The following is a 17795-nucleotide window of genomic DNA, read 5'->3' as shown; positions in this document are numbered from 1 at the left end:
GGATTGAAAATCACGTGACTTGATATCAGTTATCAATTTTGGCTATACGAGTAATAATTTTGAATTCACATTGAGAAATCATCGATTTAACCAAACGCGCTTGGTTTTCACGTTTGAAAACATTTTAATTAAAGGCCTTTAACCTAACACTTCGGTAAAACAAATATGAATTTTATTACACTCATAAAATACCAACCTAACCAAAAAATACGCAATACAAGAATAAACATAACACTTATAAACACTCACCCCCTATTACATGAGACTTAAAACATAAATAGTGAAAAGTGGGTGTAAATCGTATAGCGGCATTACGTGTCGTGATGTGCACCTTTGCCTACACCTTCGAGGATAAAAAGGCGTGACGTTGTTTGTGTACAAGAATAAACATCAGCAGCGATATATCCCAATTCTTATACTTTCAGTGTGGCGTGATAGAGTGCGTGCCCAACGCCAAGTCCCGCGACCAGCTCGGCCGGCAGACCGACATCGGCATGTACGAGTACTTCATCAAGAAGTACGGAGACGAATCCACCAGGGAATTCCAGGTATGGGTCGAATTAACTTAGTAATATTTTGCTTTGGCTGGTTTGGGAAAGAAGGCAGTCCATTTCGAGTTGTATTATTATAGATTGCTTTGAAATCTATGTATATGTATTTTATTTTTCAATTAAGTGCTATAATATTGAACAAAAATCTTTAATAGAGTTTCGAAAGACTGAAGTCTAAAGAGTCTTTTGAAGCTCTTTAGGACGTTTAGGACGGATTACCTAGTGGGGCACTGAGGTTTCGGTTGGAAGAGCAAGAGTAGGAACAGGGTGGTTTTTAGTCAGTAAGAGTATGACACTCAAGACGAGGGAAGACAGTGGATGATTTTCCCCTCAAAAAAGAAGGACTGGGTTTTGACTATACAAATGACTCATTTACGTGTTTTTGGTCACAATAATTATTTAATTTTCGTGAAATAACTTCCATACACGTTTCAGGCCGCTCGCCGCTGCTTCGTGACGTCGATGGCGGCGTACAGCGTGATCGGCTTCCTCCTGCAGATCAAGGATCGCCACAACGGTAACATCATGTTGGATGTCGACGGACATATCATACATATAGGTGAGTCTCAATGGATGTATAGGAACTATGAAATGTTAACCATTTTTTTCATCTATAATGTAAAAATAAGTCTGGTTTTCCTTATTGACGGTATAACTCCAAAACGCACGAACCGATTTCCACGGTTTTGCATTCGTTGGAAAGGTCTCGGGCTCCGTGAGGTTTATAACAAAGAAAATTCAGGAGAAATTTCAAGAGAAAAGCAGAAAAAGAGGGAAAATCATTTTTCACATACAGCGCCATCTCTGATACAAAAATAAGCGAAGCCATCTGGTGGCGAAACGGAGTTCACCGGGTTTGCTAGTATTATTGTATTATATAGCTATTGTAATCTATAACATACTTTTAATTTAGTTTGTTTCCATAAATGACGACTGCCTTGTTGGTCGAGTGGTCGCAAGTCTACAGGACAAGGGATCTCGGGTTCGGATCTCAGGTCGGGCAAAAGATGTGGGCTTTTTTCGCATTAAAAAAAATATGATTAGTAGCAAGGAGTCTGGAATTGTACTCAGTCAGTCACCTAAATGGCAATAGACTCACCCCCTATTACATTGCACTTATAACACAAATAGTGAAAAGTGGGTGTACATTGTATAGCGGCAATACGTGCCGTAATGTGCACCTCTGCCTACCCCCTCGGGGATAAAAGGCGTGACGTTGTGTGTGTATTTATTATAACAAAGCCTAAATTCCGTCGTTCCAGATTTCGGATTCATGTTCGAATCCTCGCCTGGTGGTAACCTGGGCTTCGAGCCGGACATCAAGTTGACGGACGAGATGGTGATGGTGATGGGGGGGAAGATGGAAGCCCCACCATTTAGGTGGTTCTGTGAACTCTGTGTACAGGCCTTCCTTGCTGTCAGGTAAATATGTACTTTGTTTTCTAATAGGTTAGGTCCATTTTTGCTTAACAAGTATGTAGTGTTTAGTACGTTGTGGTTGCGTGACTTTTGAATGTATGTCTTTCTTGCCATCAGGTGAATATAAGTCTTATAATGTGTGATTTAGAGTCACTATTTGCCTATCAAGTAGTGCGATTGTGTAGCCTTAGTATGCAAGTCTTCAACAATAAAGCTGATTGCTTAGCAAGCTATTTGTGACCTTACTACTATCCACATAAAGTCCATTCTACATCTTTATTACTATCTTTTTCTCTTTTCCAGGCCTTACCAAGAAGCGATAATATCAATGGTATCTCTAATGCTGGACACAGGTCTCCCATGCTTCCGTGGCCAGACCATCCGACTGCTAAGGTCCAGGTTCGCTCCCAACTCGACAGAGAAGGAGGCAGCCGCCTATATGCTCTCAGTTATAAGAAACTCCTTCTTAAACTTCAGAACAAGGACGTATGACATGATACAGTATTACCAGAATCAAATACCTTATTAAAAAAGGTAATAAACGTTCTAGAATTTAATTTAAATATTTGAATTTTGGATTTGTAACGGTCTTTTTATGTGGAATAGGGCGGCAGAATTGAAAAATCAAATATCCTTTTTGTAAACGAACAGACGGATTACTTGATGGTAAGCAATTGGCGTCGCCCATGGACATCTGCAACATTAGAGGAGTTGAGTGCGTTATCAGACTTTTGGGGGATAGGGATTTACGGATTGGGGGTAAGGGGGAAGGTTGGTCCTACTAAAATAACCTACAATATTTAAAAAAAAAAGAATTTGTAACGGATTTTTTTGCCGTTAGTTTGTATTTTGAATTGATGATGCAGTTATTTCTAATAATGTCATGTTTTGTAGTGAGATATTTAAATTGGCGAGTGATTTTGAAATCTTATCTAATTATTATTAAATTAATATTGAATGTTTACCGCCTTTTAAAATATGTAGATGTATACAAAATTGCAATGTTACTATTAAATTATTGTGGAGGTCTCTCCTTCTCGGGTGGTGGTCCCACAAATTACAATGTTATATTAACTTTAACTTTCAATAAATGTCTTCAATAAAAATTGAATTGTATGTCAAAGATTTAATGTCTTAAATCCCATAGCAAATTCTATATTACAAGTGTTAATGAAAATTGTACCTTATTTTTATTTGCTGATGAAGAGTGCTGAATTTACATTAAACCAGAATACATCAAGAGTGTAAAAGAAACTTTACATTGTTTAGGTACGTATAGAGCGTGAAGTAAGTACAAAGAGGAGATGCCATAATGTGATTGTGCACTGTGACAAGACAAATTATAAATGTAAAAAGGTGTAGATAGGTTATAATCGTTCAGAAAGTGGCACATCTTTTTCTTTTTTAAAAACGTTGCCCTACTCGATTTTCTTCTGTGTTGTGGGTGCGTTTACAAACATACAATTTCACATACCCAAGCCACCCAGAACCGAAAATAATTCGCGTCAACCGAGCAGTCAAACATTAAAATGTGAACAATTATCAACATTTTTTTAGTATGGAACCGGTAGATGGAAAATAGAGAGGGGCGTGGTTTGTAACGTCTCACGCTCCCTGTAAAGTGTCACACATTATGTTAAAAGAAAATCCAGTTATGACATGTCCTCTTTGTATTTGCTTATTGGCTAAAATTAAAGGAATGCATATCGGTTTGGGAGTTAGGTGAATGGATATATTTATGTGGGAAAGGAGTATTATAATATATATAATAAATAATATTTATTTATTTAAGATATTACTTTCATACTGTCAAGGTTTCAATTCTGCTTTTTACAGTTTATTTCTGTACTCAGAGACATTTAATGATTACTTCAACTATTCCATACTGCCGCACTCAAGAGTCATTTAATGATTACTGAACCCAGTCCTTGGCAATTGTTTTCGGAACAAATACATTACTAAGGAATAGTTTAGAAGGGAAGTTGGTTAATTAATTTTGAGTTCTATAACTATATAGTTAATAAATTATATATATTTTTAACTCAATTACACGTTGATTATATTGTTCTTTTCTACCATTACATACATTCAGTTTCAACTACTAGTCGTATATTTCATATTCTTTTAAAGAATTATCAACTCAATTTGCGTCGTATTAATGATCTTTTTTTCTGTATATACTCTTCTGATTAGAGATAAAGTTGTCTTTTCGGAAAATACTTAAAGCAAAGTTAACTTTAATTCTAAACAGTAAAGTATATTTTCCATAACTACTAACTACTTTTATAATTACTGTTTAGCAGAATTAAAGCCTTGTGCTAGTAAAAAAAGTAAAATAATATCCTAAACAACGTGATTTGTGGTGATTGTTATAGTTTCAATGTTAAAACGTACTTATTTTAGATGAAAATACGATTTAATTTTAAATAAATTAAAAACATGGTGGAGTATGGTGTTTGGTTATATTTTGTTACTTCTTGTCAAAAGAAATTGAACCTTATGTGCAAAGAAATAATGATTATGTTGATGACACGTCCACTGACTATGGGTCTTCTCTACATAAAGAGTAATAACTAATAACTTTTTTTTTAAATAGGGAACCGCCTTCAATTTTCTTTACCGTCTCCATTTTTTAAGTCAGGTAATATCCCTAAAACCGTGTCCTACTTTTAAACAATACTATGCTGAAATTGCATCAAAATCGGTTGAGCTAAACGCGAGAAATCGCGCACAAATACATACATGTGCAGTACAGGTCAAATTAAGAACCTTCTCTTTTTTGAAGACGATTAAAAATGGACCTGTGGCTAAAAACCTATAAACTTAAATAAAAGTGTTAAAACTACAAAAATCGTAGACTTTTCTATAAAGACTAGATAATATTATGTAATTTGAAATCAATATCTGATCTTATTTTTCTAATTATATAAAAAAATACTACCTATTATTACTAAAAGTAGTAGTGTTGAAGCGAAAAGCGACGTTAGCGCCCTCTATACGAGTATGTAACAGCCTTTTGTAATGTTACCATAGCTATAATAATATTATATCAAATTATATTATATGAAATTTATATATTATGTATATCTCTCGAAATTATATGTTAGAATGCCGTTTTGAATGTTATTGTGTAACTAATGAGAAATTTATAATCTATTTATTATTATGAGTAGAAGTTATATTCTGATTAGTATCCTTAGTACGAGTTTGTTTTACGTTGAACGAAAACGAAACGAGAGCGCGTTCGTTGCTCTGATTGGTTGGTTCATTCGCGCTGGCCTATCAGAGCGCCGAACGCGCTCTCGTTTCGTTTTCGTTCAACGTAAAGCAAACTTGTACCTACTAAGGATATAGTATTTGTGTTCAGTAAGTTGATAATATCAAAGAGAACGTATTATGTATACTTACTATTTTGCTTCTATTCCCAGACTGAAGAAAAACCTCATAATAGTGAATTTTCTTAGTGTAAACTCAGTATGCTCACTCTATAAACTACAGAATGAGCTTTTATGTTTTATGTAGAGCTTTAGTTTTCGTGGAGCATCAAAAATATTGTTTTTCATTATTTATTTAAATTACTTTTACTTTACAATCACTCCGAAAACAGATTTTGTGATAATTATGTTGATACTTAACATTGATAATGTCAAATTACTGAACACAAGTAAAAAAAGTCGGAATATAACAACTTTAGGCCAATTTCTAGTTTAGATTTCAATGTTATTTATGGGTTATGTAAGCAAGGATACTTATAATAATTTGTTTCTGTAATCGGTTGTTATATAAAACATTTTGTTACTCCATTTTCAACTCTATTATACAAGAATAAAGTTATATATTAGTTTGTTTCAAGTAATTTTCTACTTTACTACATAATATTTATAACTATTTAAGATTTGTTTCTCATATCTTGTCATCTCTTTTTTTTCCATAGCTCCATCTCTCTCACACATCCTTGCTTACGTAACAAAGCGATATATTTGTGAAAAAAGTTGGTACCTATGTTACTAAGTGTTGTGTTGGAACATTGTGTATATAATAATATTTATATGTTATTGTTGATGGTACATTCTGACATTCCCTGGATTATTCATGTTTCAACGAATATATCTGGTTAAGGTGTCCAAAGTGTTTTATTTTATTAACTTTTTTCCCATTAATTGCTACCCTACACTTCCTTTGCAATCACTCCGCTACATACATATCAGGTTTTAGCTTACAGGGTGCTTTTCACTAGAGAAGTGCTCTGCGAAGATGTTATAGCTAAGTTGGAGACTTAAGTGACTTTTTCCACTGATACTAAGCTATGTAGCTATGCGAAGAAGATGCGCAGCTCGAGTATAATATGTATCGATAGTAGGGAAGCCATCCGTAGCACGCATCTATCGCTCGCATCCAAAGCACGCATCTATAGCAGGTAACTTTCCATATAAAAAACATAGTATAGCCATATAATAACATAGCTAAGCTTGGCAAGCGCTCTTGTTGGCGCAAAATACAAAACTCTTATTACATGTTTAGTTTAGAAGATTATCGAGAATTGGTATATGTTCCAAATTTAACAACGTAAATGATTTACTCAAAAAATGATTCAATTCTTTATTCAAAATCCATATCATAACTATCGACATAGGACAAGTAATACTCTACTTTCTTGATACATTTCTTCACTTTACTCACATCTAAACTGGGCAAATGTTCCATTTCATGTTCTGGAAACTTCTTTGAGAAGACCGTCTTCTCTTTGGCAGTCTTTTGGTCTTTCTGTTTGTCTAACGTTTTGGCTTTAGTAAGTATATTGTGTAAATGGGATAATGCTGACTGGCAGTAGTATTTTTCATTGTCGTCGCTTGGCCCTCGGATGATAAGGAATGTGTCTTTTCTCATTACGGTTATACTTGCTTCGTCTGTTTGTATTAATTCACTCTGAAATAGGAAACAATGTTTAATGAGTAACTTTGATAATTGTATTGTGGTTTGTTGCTGTATCATTGATGAAATAGTTGTAAGAATGCGGTCTTCGGTTAAGCCAGGCACTAGATAGGTTTTAGAGCAATTATTGGATCAGGAAAAATACAATGTTCAATCTAAGCTAGGAACTTTAGTTCAGTATATAATTTGGAACAGTAATATGCCTATTATTGCTTATCATAAAAAGACCTGGTGACTATAATTACAGTTATACAAAAATAACACAAAAATCTCAAAGGAATACTAGCTTTTCTTGACAATAATTTCACATAATAAGTACCTGTAAACATTTCTGTGCAACGGACTCCAACGCAACAGCAGGATCATCAAAGTTGGTATTATTGTTCAAATTATCACAAATATTGAACAGACATATCGTTGCTTCGCCCGGCTCTATCTCTCCGTTGAAGTACCGCATGATGAATGCGTACGATGCTAGCACATTTGTTATGTTGCACTTGATTGCTGGTGATGGTTTGACGGACTGAAATCAAATGTTAAAGATTAAGAAAATAATTTATAGTTTTGTACAGCAGTCAGCATTTAGCAAGCAATCATAAAGTATTAACTGCCGAAAGGAAACTGTTGAAGGCAAATGCTACGCTAAAGATCAGTCACCAGTGTCTGAAGTGGCAGTTAACATGTTAAATAAGTAATATTTGGTTTTAAATTAATCTTTTTAGTGTGTAATTGATGTGTTGTAGGCTATTCGCTCCCCACTAGGATGGGCCCCTCTGTCTACCCTTTTGGGGATAAAAGGTATTGTGTAAAGGATAAAAAGAAATCCCAGGATTATATCTTAATAATCCTGACTTCCCAGCTACATGTGAATAGAAATAAGAAAAGGTAAACATGACAAATTTAGTAATCTTACAGTCAATGTTTCAAATTTCGGTACAGCTTTTAACTCCGGACAATTTTTAAGTGCTTCTCCATCATCAGCATTGGCATCAACATCTTCAACTAACTTCTTTTCTCTCCGATAAACCCACCAAGGTTCCCACTGAGGCATTATAGATCCAACATCCCCTCTATTTATTAACGCTTCAAACTCATTTTTCTCATCTTCCGTCAACGCATTCCATATTTCGTCAGCATCGTCAAGGTTTATATTCTCTATTCGTTTTTCTAAGTCATCAGCCTCTTCATCATCAGAGTCTGCAGGCTCACCATCATCATCATCATACTCTATCAAGTCATTTATGTCAATATTATCATCATCCTGCATCCGTTTCAGTATGTCCACCATTTTGTCTCTAGATTCATCATCAGCGTTGTGTGCCATCAATTCAGAGTTCACACAGTCTCTGTAGAAGCTCTCTGAACATTGTAAGTGCTTCTCAGACTTGTAACAGTCGAGAGAACAGTAGAAGACTTCGCATCGTGGACAGCAGTATTTGCTTGGGTTTTCATCGCATCTGAAAGGTTTATTTACGATTTTATTTAATTAGATATGTTGTTTTAATAGTGGAGAGTGTGTTTTGCTAAGTATTATAACTTATTTACTTGTAATGGTATTACAAATTATGTTAATGTAAAGTGCTTGTATCGGTACTCACAATCCGCAAATATTTTGGTTTATCTTCGATGTTTTAACGTCAGCCATTGTTATAATAACCAATCGATTGTGTTGATTCTATGCAGACGGAGACGGAGTACGTTAAACATTAAAAAAATCTAATTACTTTTACCGAATACGCGGTACCTAAGAATGTTTACAAAAATGCGATGAGGTTATCTGTCAAACTGACAACTGACAATTGAATGGTAAATGTCAGTGTTGTTCTTTGCGTGTAGTTACTTTTTAAGCATCAATAATGGTCTATTTTTTAAATTAGAACATTTTAGCATTTAATGTAAATAAAAATTTAAACTCATTTAATTATATTTCTCCATAAATATAAAACATTACTTTACAGTAAAAGTATTTTTTTCATTTGAATTTTAGCATATCGTCCTACTATCTAACATCGATTGCTAAACGTAGATGTCAAAAAAGTTACGAAGTTGAAAAAATAAACAAACAAGAAAAGTACTTACCTACTTGTTTCAAATATTAATAAAAATAAATAGAAAGTAATAAAGATTAAAATATCAAATACAACTTAAACATGACCGAACCAGAATTAGTGGAGGATTTCTTCGGTGTTTACTTGTTATATTGTACAAATCCAAAATACAAGGGCCGCACATACGTTGGTTATACCCGGGACCCAAATAGAAGAATAATGCAACATAATAAAGGAATATGGGCTGGAGGAGCACACCGAACTAATAATAAGGGACCCTGGTATGCACAATATACTTGAGTAACACGTAGCTGCGTCTGTCTTGATTTTTATCACTCATTTTTGACTGTAAAATGCCTTTATGGTACTCCAAGTAATTGTAAATATTATTCTAATTAATTCTTCTCATTGCAAACAGTTTTGCTTATAAATTAAATATTAGAATTTATTAAACACCTCATTCGGGTTCGATTACAATCTTAAATGTGTCATAATGCTGATTAAATATTTTAGGAAAATGGTAGTCATCGTGCATGGATTCCCAAATAATATTTCTGCTCTTAGGGTAAGTACCAACCTACTTATTTAATATTTTGTTGTTTTATTTCATGCTTTTTAATTTCAAAAACAATAATTTTTTTTTTTCAGTTTGAATGGGCCTGGCAAAACCCAACAAATTCAATAAGACTGCAACATCTAAACTTAAAGAAGATCCCAAGAAAAGAGTCTGAATTTAAATTTAAATTAAGAATTCTGAGTGAGATGTTGCGAGTGGGCCCATGGTGCAGACTGCCTCTGATCATTAGGTGGTTGGAGCCAGAATATCGGGAGGAGTTTCCTGTAAGTTAAATATGAGTTTCCTAATTTTTTTTAAAGTCTAAGACAAATTATTGATTCTAATTAGTTACTCTAGAAAGTGTCGCAATAAAAATATTATCTTGTATTTTGATCTGTTTGACTCTAAGCTAGCCCTACTGCACGTGAAGCAGGTTCGATTCTCGCTTGGAACAATCTTTTCTTGCTTTCTGATCCAGTAATTGTTGTTTCGAGTCTGGGTGTGATGTGTATATGAACTTGTATATTTTTTAAACGCACCTACAACACAGGAGAAAATCCGAGTGTGGGGCAGTGTTTTAAATAAAAAATAAAGTTCAGAGTATGAATAATAATCTGATATAAGTTCCTAACAGTTCATAAAATACATTTTTTTCCAGCCCGAAAGAACACCACCGCAACACATGTCAATCTGCGAAGGACCTGTAAAAAGTAGAAACTTAAAGACTAAACACTCAAACTGCATACCACCTGATGAGGAATGCCTCCTATGCTCCGCTTACATCACTAACGGTCAGACTAAAATCACCTGTTTGAATCCGAACTGTGAACTTTTGTGCCATATAACTTGTTTAGCCGATCTGTTCTTGGCACCAGGAGAGTATGTTCCAGTAGAAGGTGTTTGTCCCTTCTGTGATTTGAAGGTGAAATGGGGAGACTTGATCAGGAAAATGAAAGGGTGTGCTTATTCAAATGAAGTGGAAGAATGCAGTGATGAAGACATACAAGATGTAGCTTTCGCTGAAGACCCGTCGTGGATGCAAGATTGTGTTTATGATTTATGACGATGTTCTTGTTTTTGGTTGTCGAATACAGTATTATTATTTATTTTCATGGAGAAATGTTTTTTTTTATTTTGATAATATGGCTCAATTCGTCCAATTAGATCACAGGTGGTGCGAGGGGGAGTGCCTGACTCTTACTGACTAAAAACCGACCCGTTCCTAGTCCTGCTTTTCGAGCCGGAGCACCAGTAATTCGCTAGGTAGTCCGCAGCCTTTGGTCGGCATCAGCCCTACTGGGCCCTATCTGTCGTGGTCTGATGGCCCTTTCAGGTGCGCGCAGCATTCGACGCGTCGCACACACTAATCTGGTTCTTTTCGAGCGGCGAGCTACCCTTGCTTGCTCGCGATCCACAGACCCGTACATCAAGTGCTTGCCTAGGGCACTTTCCAGGTTTAATCCGCCTCTAGACATTTCCTCTGCCGATCGGTTTGGGGGATATTCTTATTCGTGCGGGAATTGAACCCGGGGTTGCGCGGCCACTGCACCAACCGTGCAGTTAATAGCAAATCAATATTTATAAACTCACGACACGCGTTTCCTTCCGCAACTTCTTTCCTTCGAAACCGGTTTCCGTGTCGAATGCAGTCATGTCTGTCCGGCACACTTGCAACTAGACATTTTTTTTTTTTATAATGTTGACCACATTAAGTAGGAACTTTTTCGTGTTTTTTTTTTTTTGAGGTGCTAAAATCATGTGAACTTCAGCTACAACTTCTCCCGTCTTGGGCGAGGCGAGTAAGAGTGTTAGACTCTTGACTGACTTAAAACCACTCCATTCCTACTCCTGCTTTTCGAGCCGGAGCCCCAGTGAACTCGCTAGGTAGTCCGCAGTTCCGGATCAGATTTTTTCCGTGTGGGAATCGAATTAGCGATTCAACAGCGAAACCACTGAACCAATCTCAAGTCATTACAATTTTTAATGACAGTTTTTCTTACACCGTACTTCTTTCATCTCCGAAGATAGGATGATAGGTGCTTAGTGCTCGTAATTTCAGATATTGTATTTGAGAAAATTTCAAAAAACCGGCGACTACCAATAAATAATCGGAAAACTCGACCCGTTAATTGGAGGTATTCCACATTGGGCACCCGTTTAAATGGCACCCAGCATGTTCCACATACGGCACCCATAGGTATTTTTAGTGGGTGGCTTATGGCATGCCTTAATTGAACCCTTGCAACCGACGAGGCGGTATGAAGTACCTAACTACCTGCTATTTAACCACTTAGGTACGTAGGTAGTATCTATCAACTTACTTCAATTCTTTATGTGTCAATAGGGCAGTAGAAAGGGTATGAAAATTAAAAAAATTAATTAGTCCGTCAGTTAGATAATTAATATACTATTGTCGAAAGTATTTAATTTTGTAAGAATATAAAATATAGGTAGGTATGCGTTTAATGTTTCATAAAAAATCCACCAGACGGACATTAAAAAATAAACTTGGATACTTACTACCTTTCTGAGGCAAAAAATAATAAAACTATGTCTTTGTGATAAAAAATAATTTAATTACGTATTTACAAATTAATACTACGAATTATTATGTAGCTAATATCAAGTAGAAATAAATAGGACAGCTAGCAACTACCAGGTACATTGTTAGAGAAGATATAACACTACATAGTGGAAATAAATAATAATACATATTAAAAATAAAAAATAAACAAAATAAAATACCATTTCGAATTAATTTTGGAAGGTAAAGGTAGAGGTACACTTAACCAATGTAATAACCACTTTTCATCATTTATCTTATGAACCACATGTACCTAATAGGGATCATTAGGGAGATTGCCATTCATAGTGCGCAATTTTAAATTATAACCCTGCTGCACCCGGGAATCGAACCACAGAATCCTTATTCGGCAGATGCAGTTGCGATCTCTCGTCTAACCTACAATAATAGGTACACAAATAATGCAATGGTAGGAAAACATACAAAAACAGACTTCGATACGGTCTTTAGAAAAGTATTTTTTACACTTAGGGGCTTTTGTGTTAATCGACTTTGTTAGGTAGGTATTAACCACATAAAAGAAGGTAGCTGAGCTGAAGTTAATTATTTTAAACTTAGTTTTTTGTGTAAAATTGATTAGATTAGAATACAAATTGTGAGCATAACTACAAGCATTGCTCGTAATTATTTTGATAGAAAAGAATATTATTTTCGATGTATAACGTCAAAAATACTATTAATTTCTTCTTTTGATTCTGATTTATGATTTAATTTTCATCTCAACTTTAGCTCTGGTTACAGTACCTATAGACAAGAAAATATATAAAAATAAAATCATAAATAATTAAATATCTATAGTATAGACAGTCTATTAATAATACAGGCGTTTCCTTATAACGTAGAAATCTATCATTCTGTACTCACTTAAAAACAATCTTACACTAAAATAAATTAAGTTTCAATAAATAATCAGTTGAATAAGTTAATAAATAATTTACAAAGACATTAAATGAGTAAATGCGAGTTATTTGGTATCGAAAAGAGGCGCGCACTGCACTTGAAGTTAATAGTCATCGAAGAAGTCACCGTCATCGTCATCAAAGTCATCATCATCAGCTCCTGGAGGCACGAAAGCACCGTTCATCACTTCACCAATTGGCTCCTCGAAGCCAAGAACTTTCGCGAAACCGTACACCAATCTCATCACCACTAATCTTGTGAAATCCACTGGCGTCGTCTCCTTCCTCTGCAAAGTCAGCTGCTTATCCGTAGGATAATCCTTAATCTTCCGCCTCGACATTTCACAAGGAGACAAAACCAAAATAAGAGCGAAAATCACGAAAAATGCGCGCGCCATTTTATTTTCAACTTCCCGCCAAATTCACTGTCAAATTACGATGCGTTCACGTTTTATTAGTCCGTTTAATAGAAGCGTTACAAACTTTTTCGCATTATAGAATTGTCTTTGACCGAGTTGCGTTGAAAAGTGAAGAGACTGTTAACGGAATGTTGGCGCTCGGGCGAATGAAGGCAGCACGCTGTGGGCCCGATACTATTGTGTGTCATGCCAATGACTATATGGCTAACTGTCTTAAAACCAGCGACGACGATCGCAAAGAAATATTTTACAGTTAGTTAAGCATATTGGGCCGGCGCCGGTGAAAAGGAATCTGATTTCGTGTTAATTTTCCTGCATTTTATGCATGATGACGTGATAAGCACGTTGTGTTTACTTGTCGAGTACTTTGTCCGTAATGAAAGCGGGACATGTGCTGTACAAGGCGCGAGTAATGTCTTAGTATCGCCTTATACAAACAAAGATGAAAGTGAGACGTCTATTTTGATTTCTAAAAGTATATTTTACTATTTGACACATTGAGGCTTTGGTGCTAAAGTGTTTAGGAAGTCACTTTCAAATTGTTTGTATTACCTGACACTGACATTTGCATACCTAGTGAAGAAATGATTTCTTTCTATTTTTATTTTATATAAATAGGCTCACTACCAAAGGAACTATTCATGGCTGCTCCAAGAAGTATCCTGGAACCCAGAAATCTTGTCTAACGAAACTAAATATGACGAAAAACGAGGTGATTTTTGCTTAAACCTTCTCCGTACGAGAAGAGGCCTTTGGTCAGCAGTGGCCATATAAACCCTATTGATGATGATGATCCAATTGCAAGCAGTGCGGTTCAAAACAAAGGTCATAAATATTTTGACGAAACGTTGCATTTAATATTTTAATATATGGTTTCCATTGCTTTGTAGACATCGAAAGGACCTCAAAACTACACACATCACACGTCGAACCTACCATAAAACGTTTAGTCTACGTATGTAGGTCTGTCAGTGCAAAGATCACGACACGACTCAAAGATCTCTCCGCCTCGATATTCGCAAGCCTTGCACGCGTTCTCGACACCGTGGAACCTCGTTTACACATCACGTTTACATGCAGTAAACGTCAGTCATTAATGTGAAGATGCAACATGCATGCAGTGCTTGATAATAATTTATGTTTGGTGTTTATTTCCTGAAGATTCTAAGACATAAGACGTTGACTTATTTTTTATTTTATGGAACACGCCGGAAAACGAACAGACGTATCACCTGCAAGTCAGCAATCGGCGCCGTCCATGGACACTTGAAACACCAGAGGCGTTAAAAGTGCGTTGCCGGTCTTTTGGGGGTTTAGGAATTTAAGGGTTGTTGGGGAATCGGGGATTGGGAAGATTGGAAAGAGGGGAATTGGGCCTCCGGTAACCTCACTCACACAACGCAAGCGTTGTTTCACGTCGAAACTTCGATAAAAGTTGTTCTGCACCAGGATTTTATTATTTATCTTGGATGACTTTCAAAGCTCTCATTTGCATTATGTGCTAAAATTGACTTGTGAATCACACTAATAGTTATTTCGTGGAATAAGAGTAATGATTGTTTGCACAAGAGATCTCTCAGCCGGGGTGCTAAAACTGCACACTGCAGTCAACATTTGATTTTAATAGATTATAAGGTTCATTTTAATTTCTGGAGCTGGTGACAACTTAGGGGATTTACAGGAGCTCCGGTTTAACTTCTTGCCTGCTGCTGGTATATAAGAGACACAATAGAAAATAAATTATGTCTCGCGTAGATCCGCGTCCCGGCTTACCACGGCTAAAAGCAGGAGTACGAACTGGGTGGTTTTTAGTTAGTAAGAGCTTGACACTCCCTCTCGCTTCACCCGGGCGGGAGAAGACATTGGATGATTTTTAATCCTCAAAAAACACTTTCAGTATCCATATTTTATATAAAAAAATGCACACTACCACTAACACAGGTAATTAATTACAACTTTTTATTTTTTTTTTTGAGGGGGAAAATCATCCAATGACTTTTCTCGCCTAGGGTGAGGCGAGAGGGAGTGTCAGACTCTTACTGACTAAAAACCACCCCGTTCCTTCTCCTGCTTTTCGAGCCGGTAAACCGCTAGGTAGTCCGCAGCTCCTAGGTAGTCCGCAACTCCTAGGTAGTCCGCAGCTCAATTAATTACAATTTAAGCTGTAATTACCTACAAATTCAGGTCATTTTAATCATTCAAATACAAATAAATAAATCACACAATTAAAATTGAATTTTAAGACATTTCGCCTTGTAGTTGATATTTGTATACAAAGTTTTGTAGTTCACCTCCGATCTACAAAACACTAAATACAACTTAGTCCAAACGTAGGTAACCTATAAAAGAACCTAGATGAAAAAACAGCCTTGCACAATGTGCATTGACTTTTAAAGTGTAAAGGTGACACAACCGTTAAACGTTCCAGAGAAATCTAGTTCTAGAAATATGTAGTTAGCGTTAACAACTCATTTAACTGGTATGGTTAAAAAAACTGTGTACTTACCTACCTACCGTTTTAGTCTTCAAACTAGTAGTTGTATGTTAGTGTCTATGTATTAACTATAAAATAAATATACCTGTACTATAAGACTATAGAATAAGGTTACCGGAGAGTGAGTTTATATTTTTAACCGACTTCCCAAAAAGGAGGAGAAGGAGAAAACAAGTCTCCCCAAATACATCCAGATTGTTCGGTTAGAGGCGTTATTTTTTTGAGGGGGATAATCATCCAGTCTAGGGCGAGAGGGAGTGTCAGACTCTTACTGACTAAAAACCACCCCGTTCCTACTGCTGCTTTTCGAGCCGGAGCCCCGGTAAACCCGCTAGGTAGTCTGCAGTTAGATGCGACCTAACGTACCTACTCAATTGAAATGAATACAATGTAAACTTAGGAAATGCCTATAAATCATCGCACTCACATAATTATTGTGTTTGCATTAATAAAAAGACTTTTACTACTATTTCCCGTATAAAAAACGTATAATCCACTAAAGTAGGCGCAGAAGTATATTGTACGAAGAAATTTATCGTTTCTTCCGACACGCGATTTGAAACAATTTGACGTGATAATGATAATAATTATTGATGTTTGTATATACTTCCAACTCGGAAATACACTTGGAAGTCGGAATAGGTAGGTGTTGTTAATACAGGTACACATTTTCCACTTTAAATCATCAACGATTGAATAAAAATGTCTTTCACTACTGGACATTAGTCTTATCTACAAATTGACCCGGCAAACTTCATACAGCCTTAATAAAATTTTTCTCACCTTTATCCTTAATCCCTGAACTTCCATAAATAATTCAGGACCAAAATTAGCCAAATCGGCCCAGCTGTCTTCAAGTTTTACAAAGACTAACGAACAGAAATTCATTTTTAAATATAAGATAAATTAAAATAGTTAGAATTTCAATACAATACCTTGCTACTAAGCTTGATCTTTTCTCGTAATTCCTCAACGATATTTCAACTTGCGACCGGGCCAATTATTAAGAGCAGGCTGCGCGTCATTTCAGTTGCTGCCACATGCATGCTGCTGTCAAATGAGTACTTAAATCCGAATTTAATTAAATATAGATAATAGATAATATAGATAATTAGTTAGTTATTATACAAAAAAGTGTGACACTTAATTAATAAATAAATACTTAATTTATGATACAAAGAAAGAAGCACGCGTGTGAAAATGCAACTTCTGTATTTTTATAATGACGATAAATAATTACAGTTTATAGAATGTAAATTAATCTTATAAAACATAGAGAATAAAGCAGGCAGTAAAACGGCAATTACTTAGTCTAATCGAGTGCGATATTTGTAATTCTAATAATTTCACAGGTTTAAGGACCGTTCACATGTTGTGAATATTTCAGGTTCAGTAAGTAACATTATTGTTAGCATTTTGTACTTAAATTGTCTTGATACGAGTACCAAGCCGGTAAACGACCAGACAGATCACCTGATGGCAAGCAACCGCCGCCGCCCAGGGGCACTTGAACACCAGAGGCGTTACAAGACTTACAAGTGCGTTGCCGGCCTTTTGGGGGTTGGGCCGAAAACCGACGTTAAAGCAACGCTTGCGTAGTATAAGTGAGGTTACCAGAGGCCCAATTCCCCCTTCCCAATCTTCCCAATCCCCAACAATCCTTAAATTCCTAACCCCCAAAAGGCCAGCAACGCACTTGTAGCGCCTCTGGTGTTCAAGTGTCCATGAGCGGCGGCGATTGCTTACCATCAGGTGATCCGTCTGCTCGTTTACCGACATGTTGAATAAGAAAAAAAATTCGGTAGACGGTCACCTGTCCTCTTAATCAGACTATCAGAATGCAAACGGTATACCGGACAGTCACGTAGTTTTTTTGCAAGTAAATTACAATCA

At 36.0% G+C, this 17795-nt stretch overlaps 4 protein-coding genes across 12 annotated transcripts in view; 2 read left to right on the top strand and 2 right to left on the bottom strand.

Annotated features, from left to right (window-relative positions):
- Positions 1-3546, top strand: part of LOC118274492 (phosphatidylinositol 4-kinase alpha) — a 67522-nt gene extending 63976 nt beyond the window's left edge. For 7 of the 9 annotated variants that reach the window (XM_050696931.1, XM_050696936.1, XM_050696935.1 and 4 more), the window contains 4 exons: positions 426-548; positions 987-1110; positions 1814-1973; positions 2274-3546. In XM_050696931.1, coding sequence (XP_050552888.1) covers positions 426-548; positions 987-1110; positions 1814-1973; positions 2274-2499 — 633 coding nt within the window. In that variant the 3' untranslated portion in view covers positions 2500-3546. The remainder of the gene's footprint in view (positions 1-425; positions 549-986; positions 1111-1813; positions 1974-2273) is intronic. The other 2 variants (XM_050696939.1, XM_050696938.1) reach the window with 1 other exon arrangement.
- Positions 3547-6541: 2995 nt separating this feature from the next.
- Positions 6542-8686, bottom strand: LOC118274487 (zinc finger HIT domain-containing protein 2). The gene is made up of 4 exons (XM_035591991.2): positions 8501-8686; positions 7816-8359; positions 7222-7425; positions 6542-6896 (listed from the first exon to the last, which is right to left on the bottom strand). The coding sequence occupies exons 1-4, from the start codon at positions 8545-8547 to the stop codon at positions 6570-6572; spliced, it is 1122 nt and encodes a 373-aa protein (XP_035447884.2). The 5' UTR covers positions 8548-8686; the 3' UTR covers positions 6542-6569.
- A 276-nt stretch (positions 8687-8962) lies between these two features.
- LOC118275190 (structure-specific endonuclease subunit SLX1 homolog) lies at positions 8963-10618 on the top strand. The gene is made up of 4 exons (XM_035593060.2): positions 8963-9231; positions 9464-9515; positions 9599-9790; positions 10165-10618. Exons 1-4 carry the CDS (start codon positions 9053-9055, stop codon positions 10567-10569), a joined length of 828 nt encoding a protein of 275 aa, XP_035448953.2. The 5' UTR covers positions 8963-9052; the 3' UTR covers positions 10570-10618.
- Positions 10619-12869: 2251 nt separating this feature from the next.
- LOC118274937 (uncharacterized) lies at positions 12870-13703 on the bottom strand. The gene has a single exon (XM_035592734.2). The coding sequence runs from the start codon at positions 13385-13387 to the stop codon at positions 13094-13096; it is 294 nt and encodes a 97-aa protein (XP_035448627.2). The 5' UTR covers positions 13388-13703; the 3' UTR covers positions 12870-13093.
- Positions 13704-17795: the final 4092 nt, after the last annotated feature.

The sequence above is a fragment of the Spodoptera frugiperda genome, chromosome 11, assembly GCF_023101765.2.
Source record: "Spodoptera frugiperda isolate SF20-4 chromosome 11, AGI-APGP_CSIRO_Sfru_2.0, whole genome shotgun sequence".
Classification (NCBI taxonomy): domain Eukaryota; kingdom Metazoa; phylum Arthropoda; class Insecta; order Lepidoptera; family Noctuidae; genus Spodoptera; species Spodoptera frugiperda.
The sequence above is the reverse complement of the archived record's forward strand: the minus strand, read 5'-3'. Positions and strand labels throughout refer to the sequence as shown.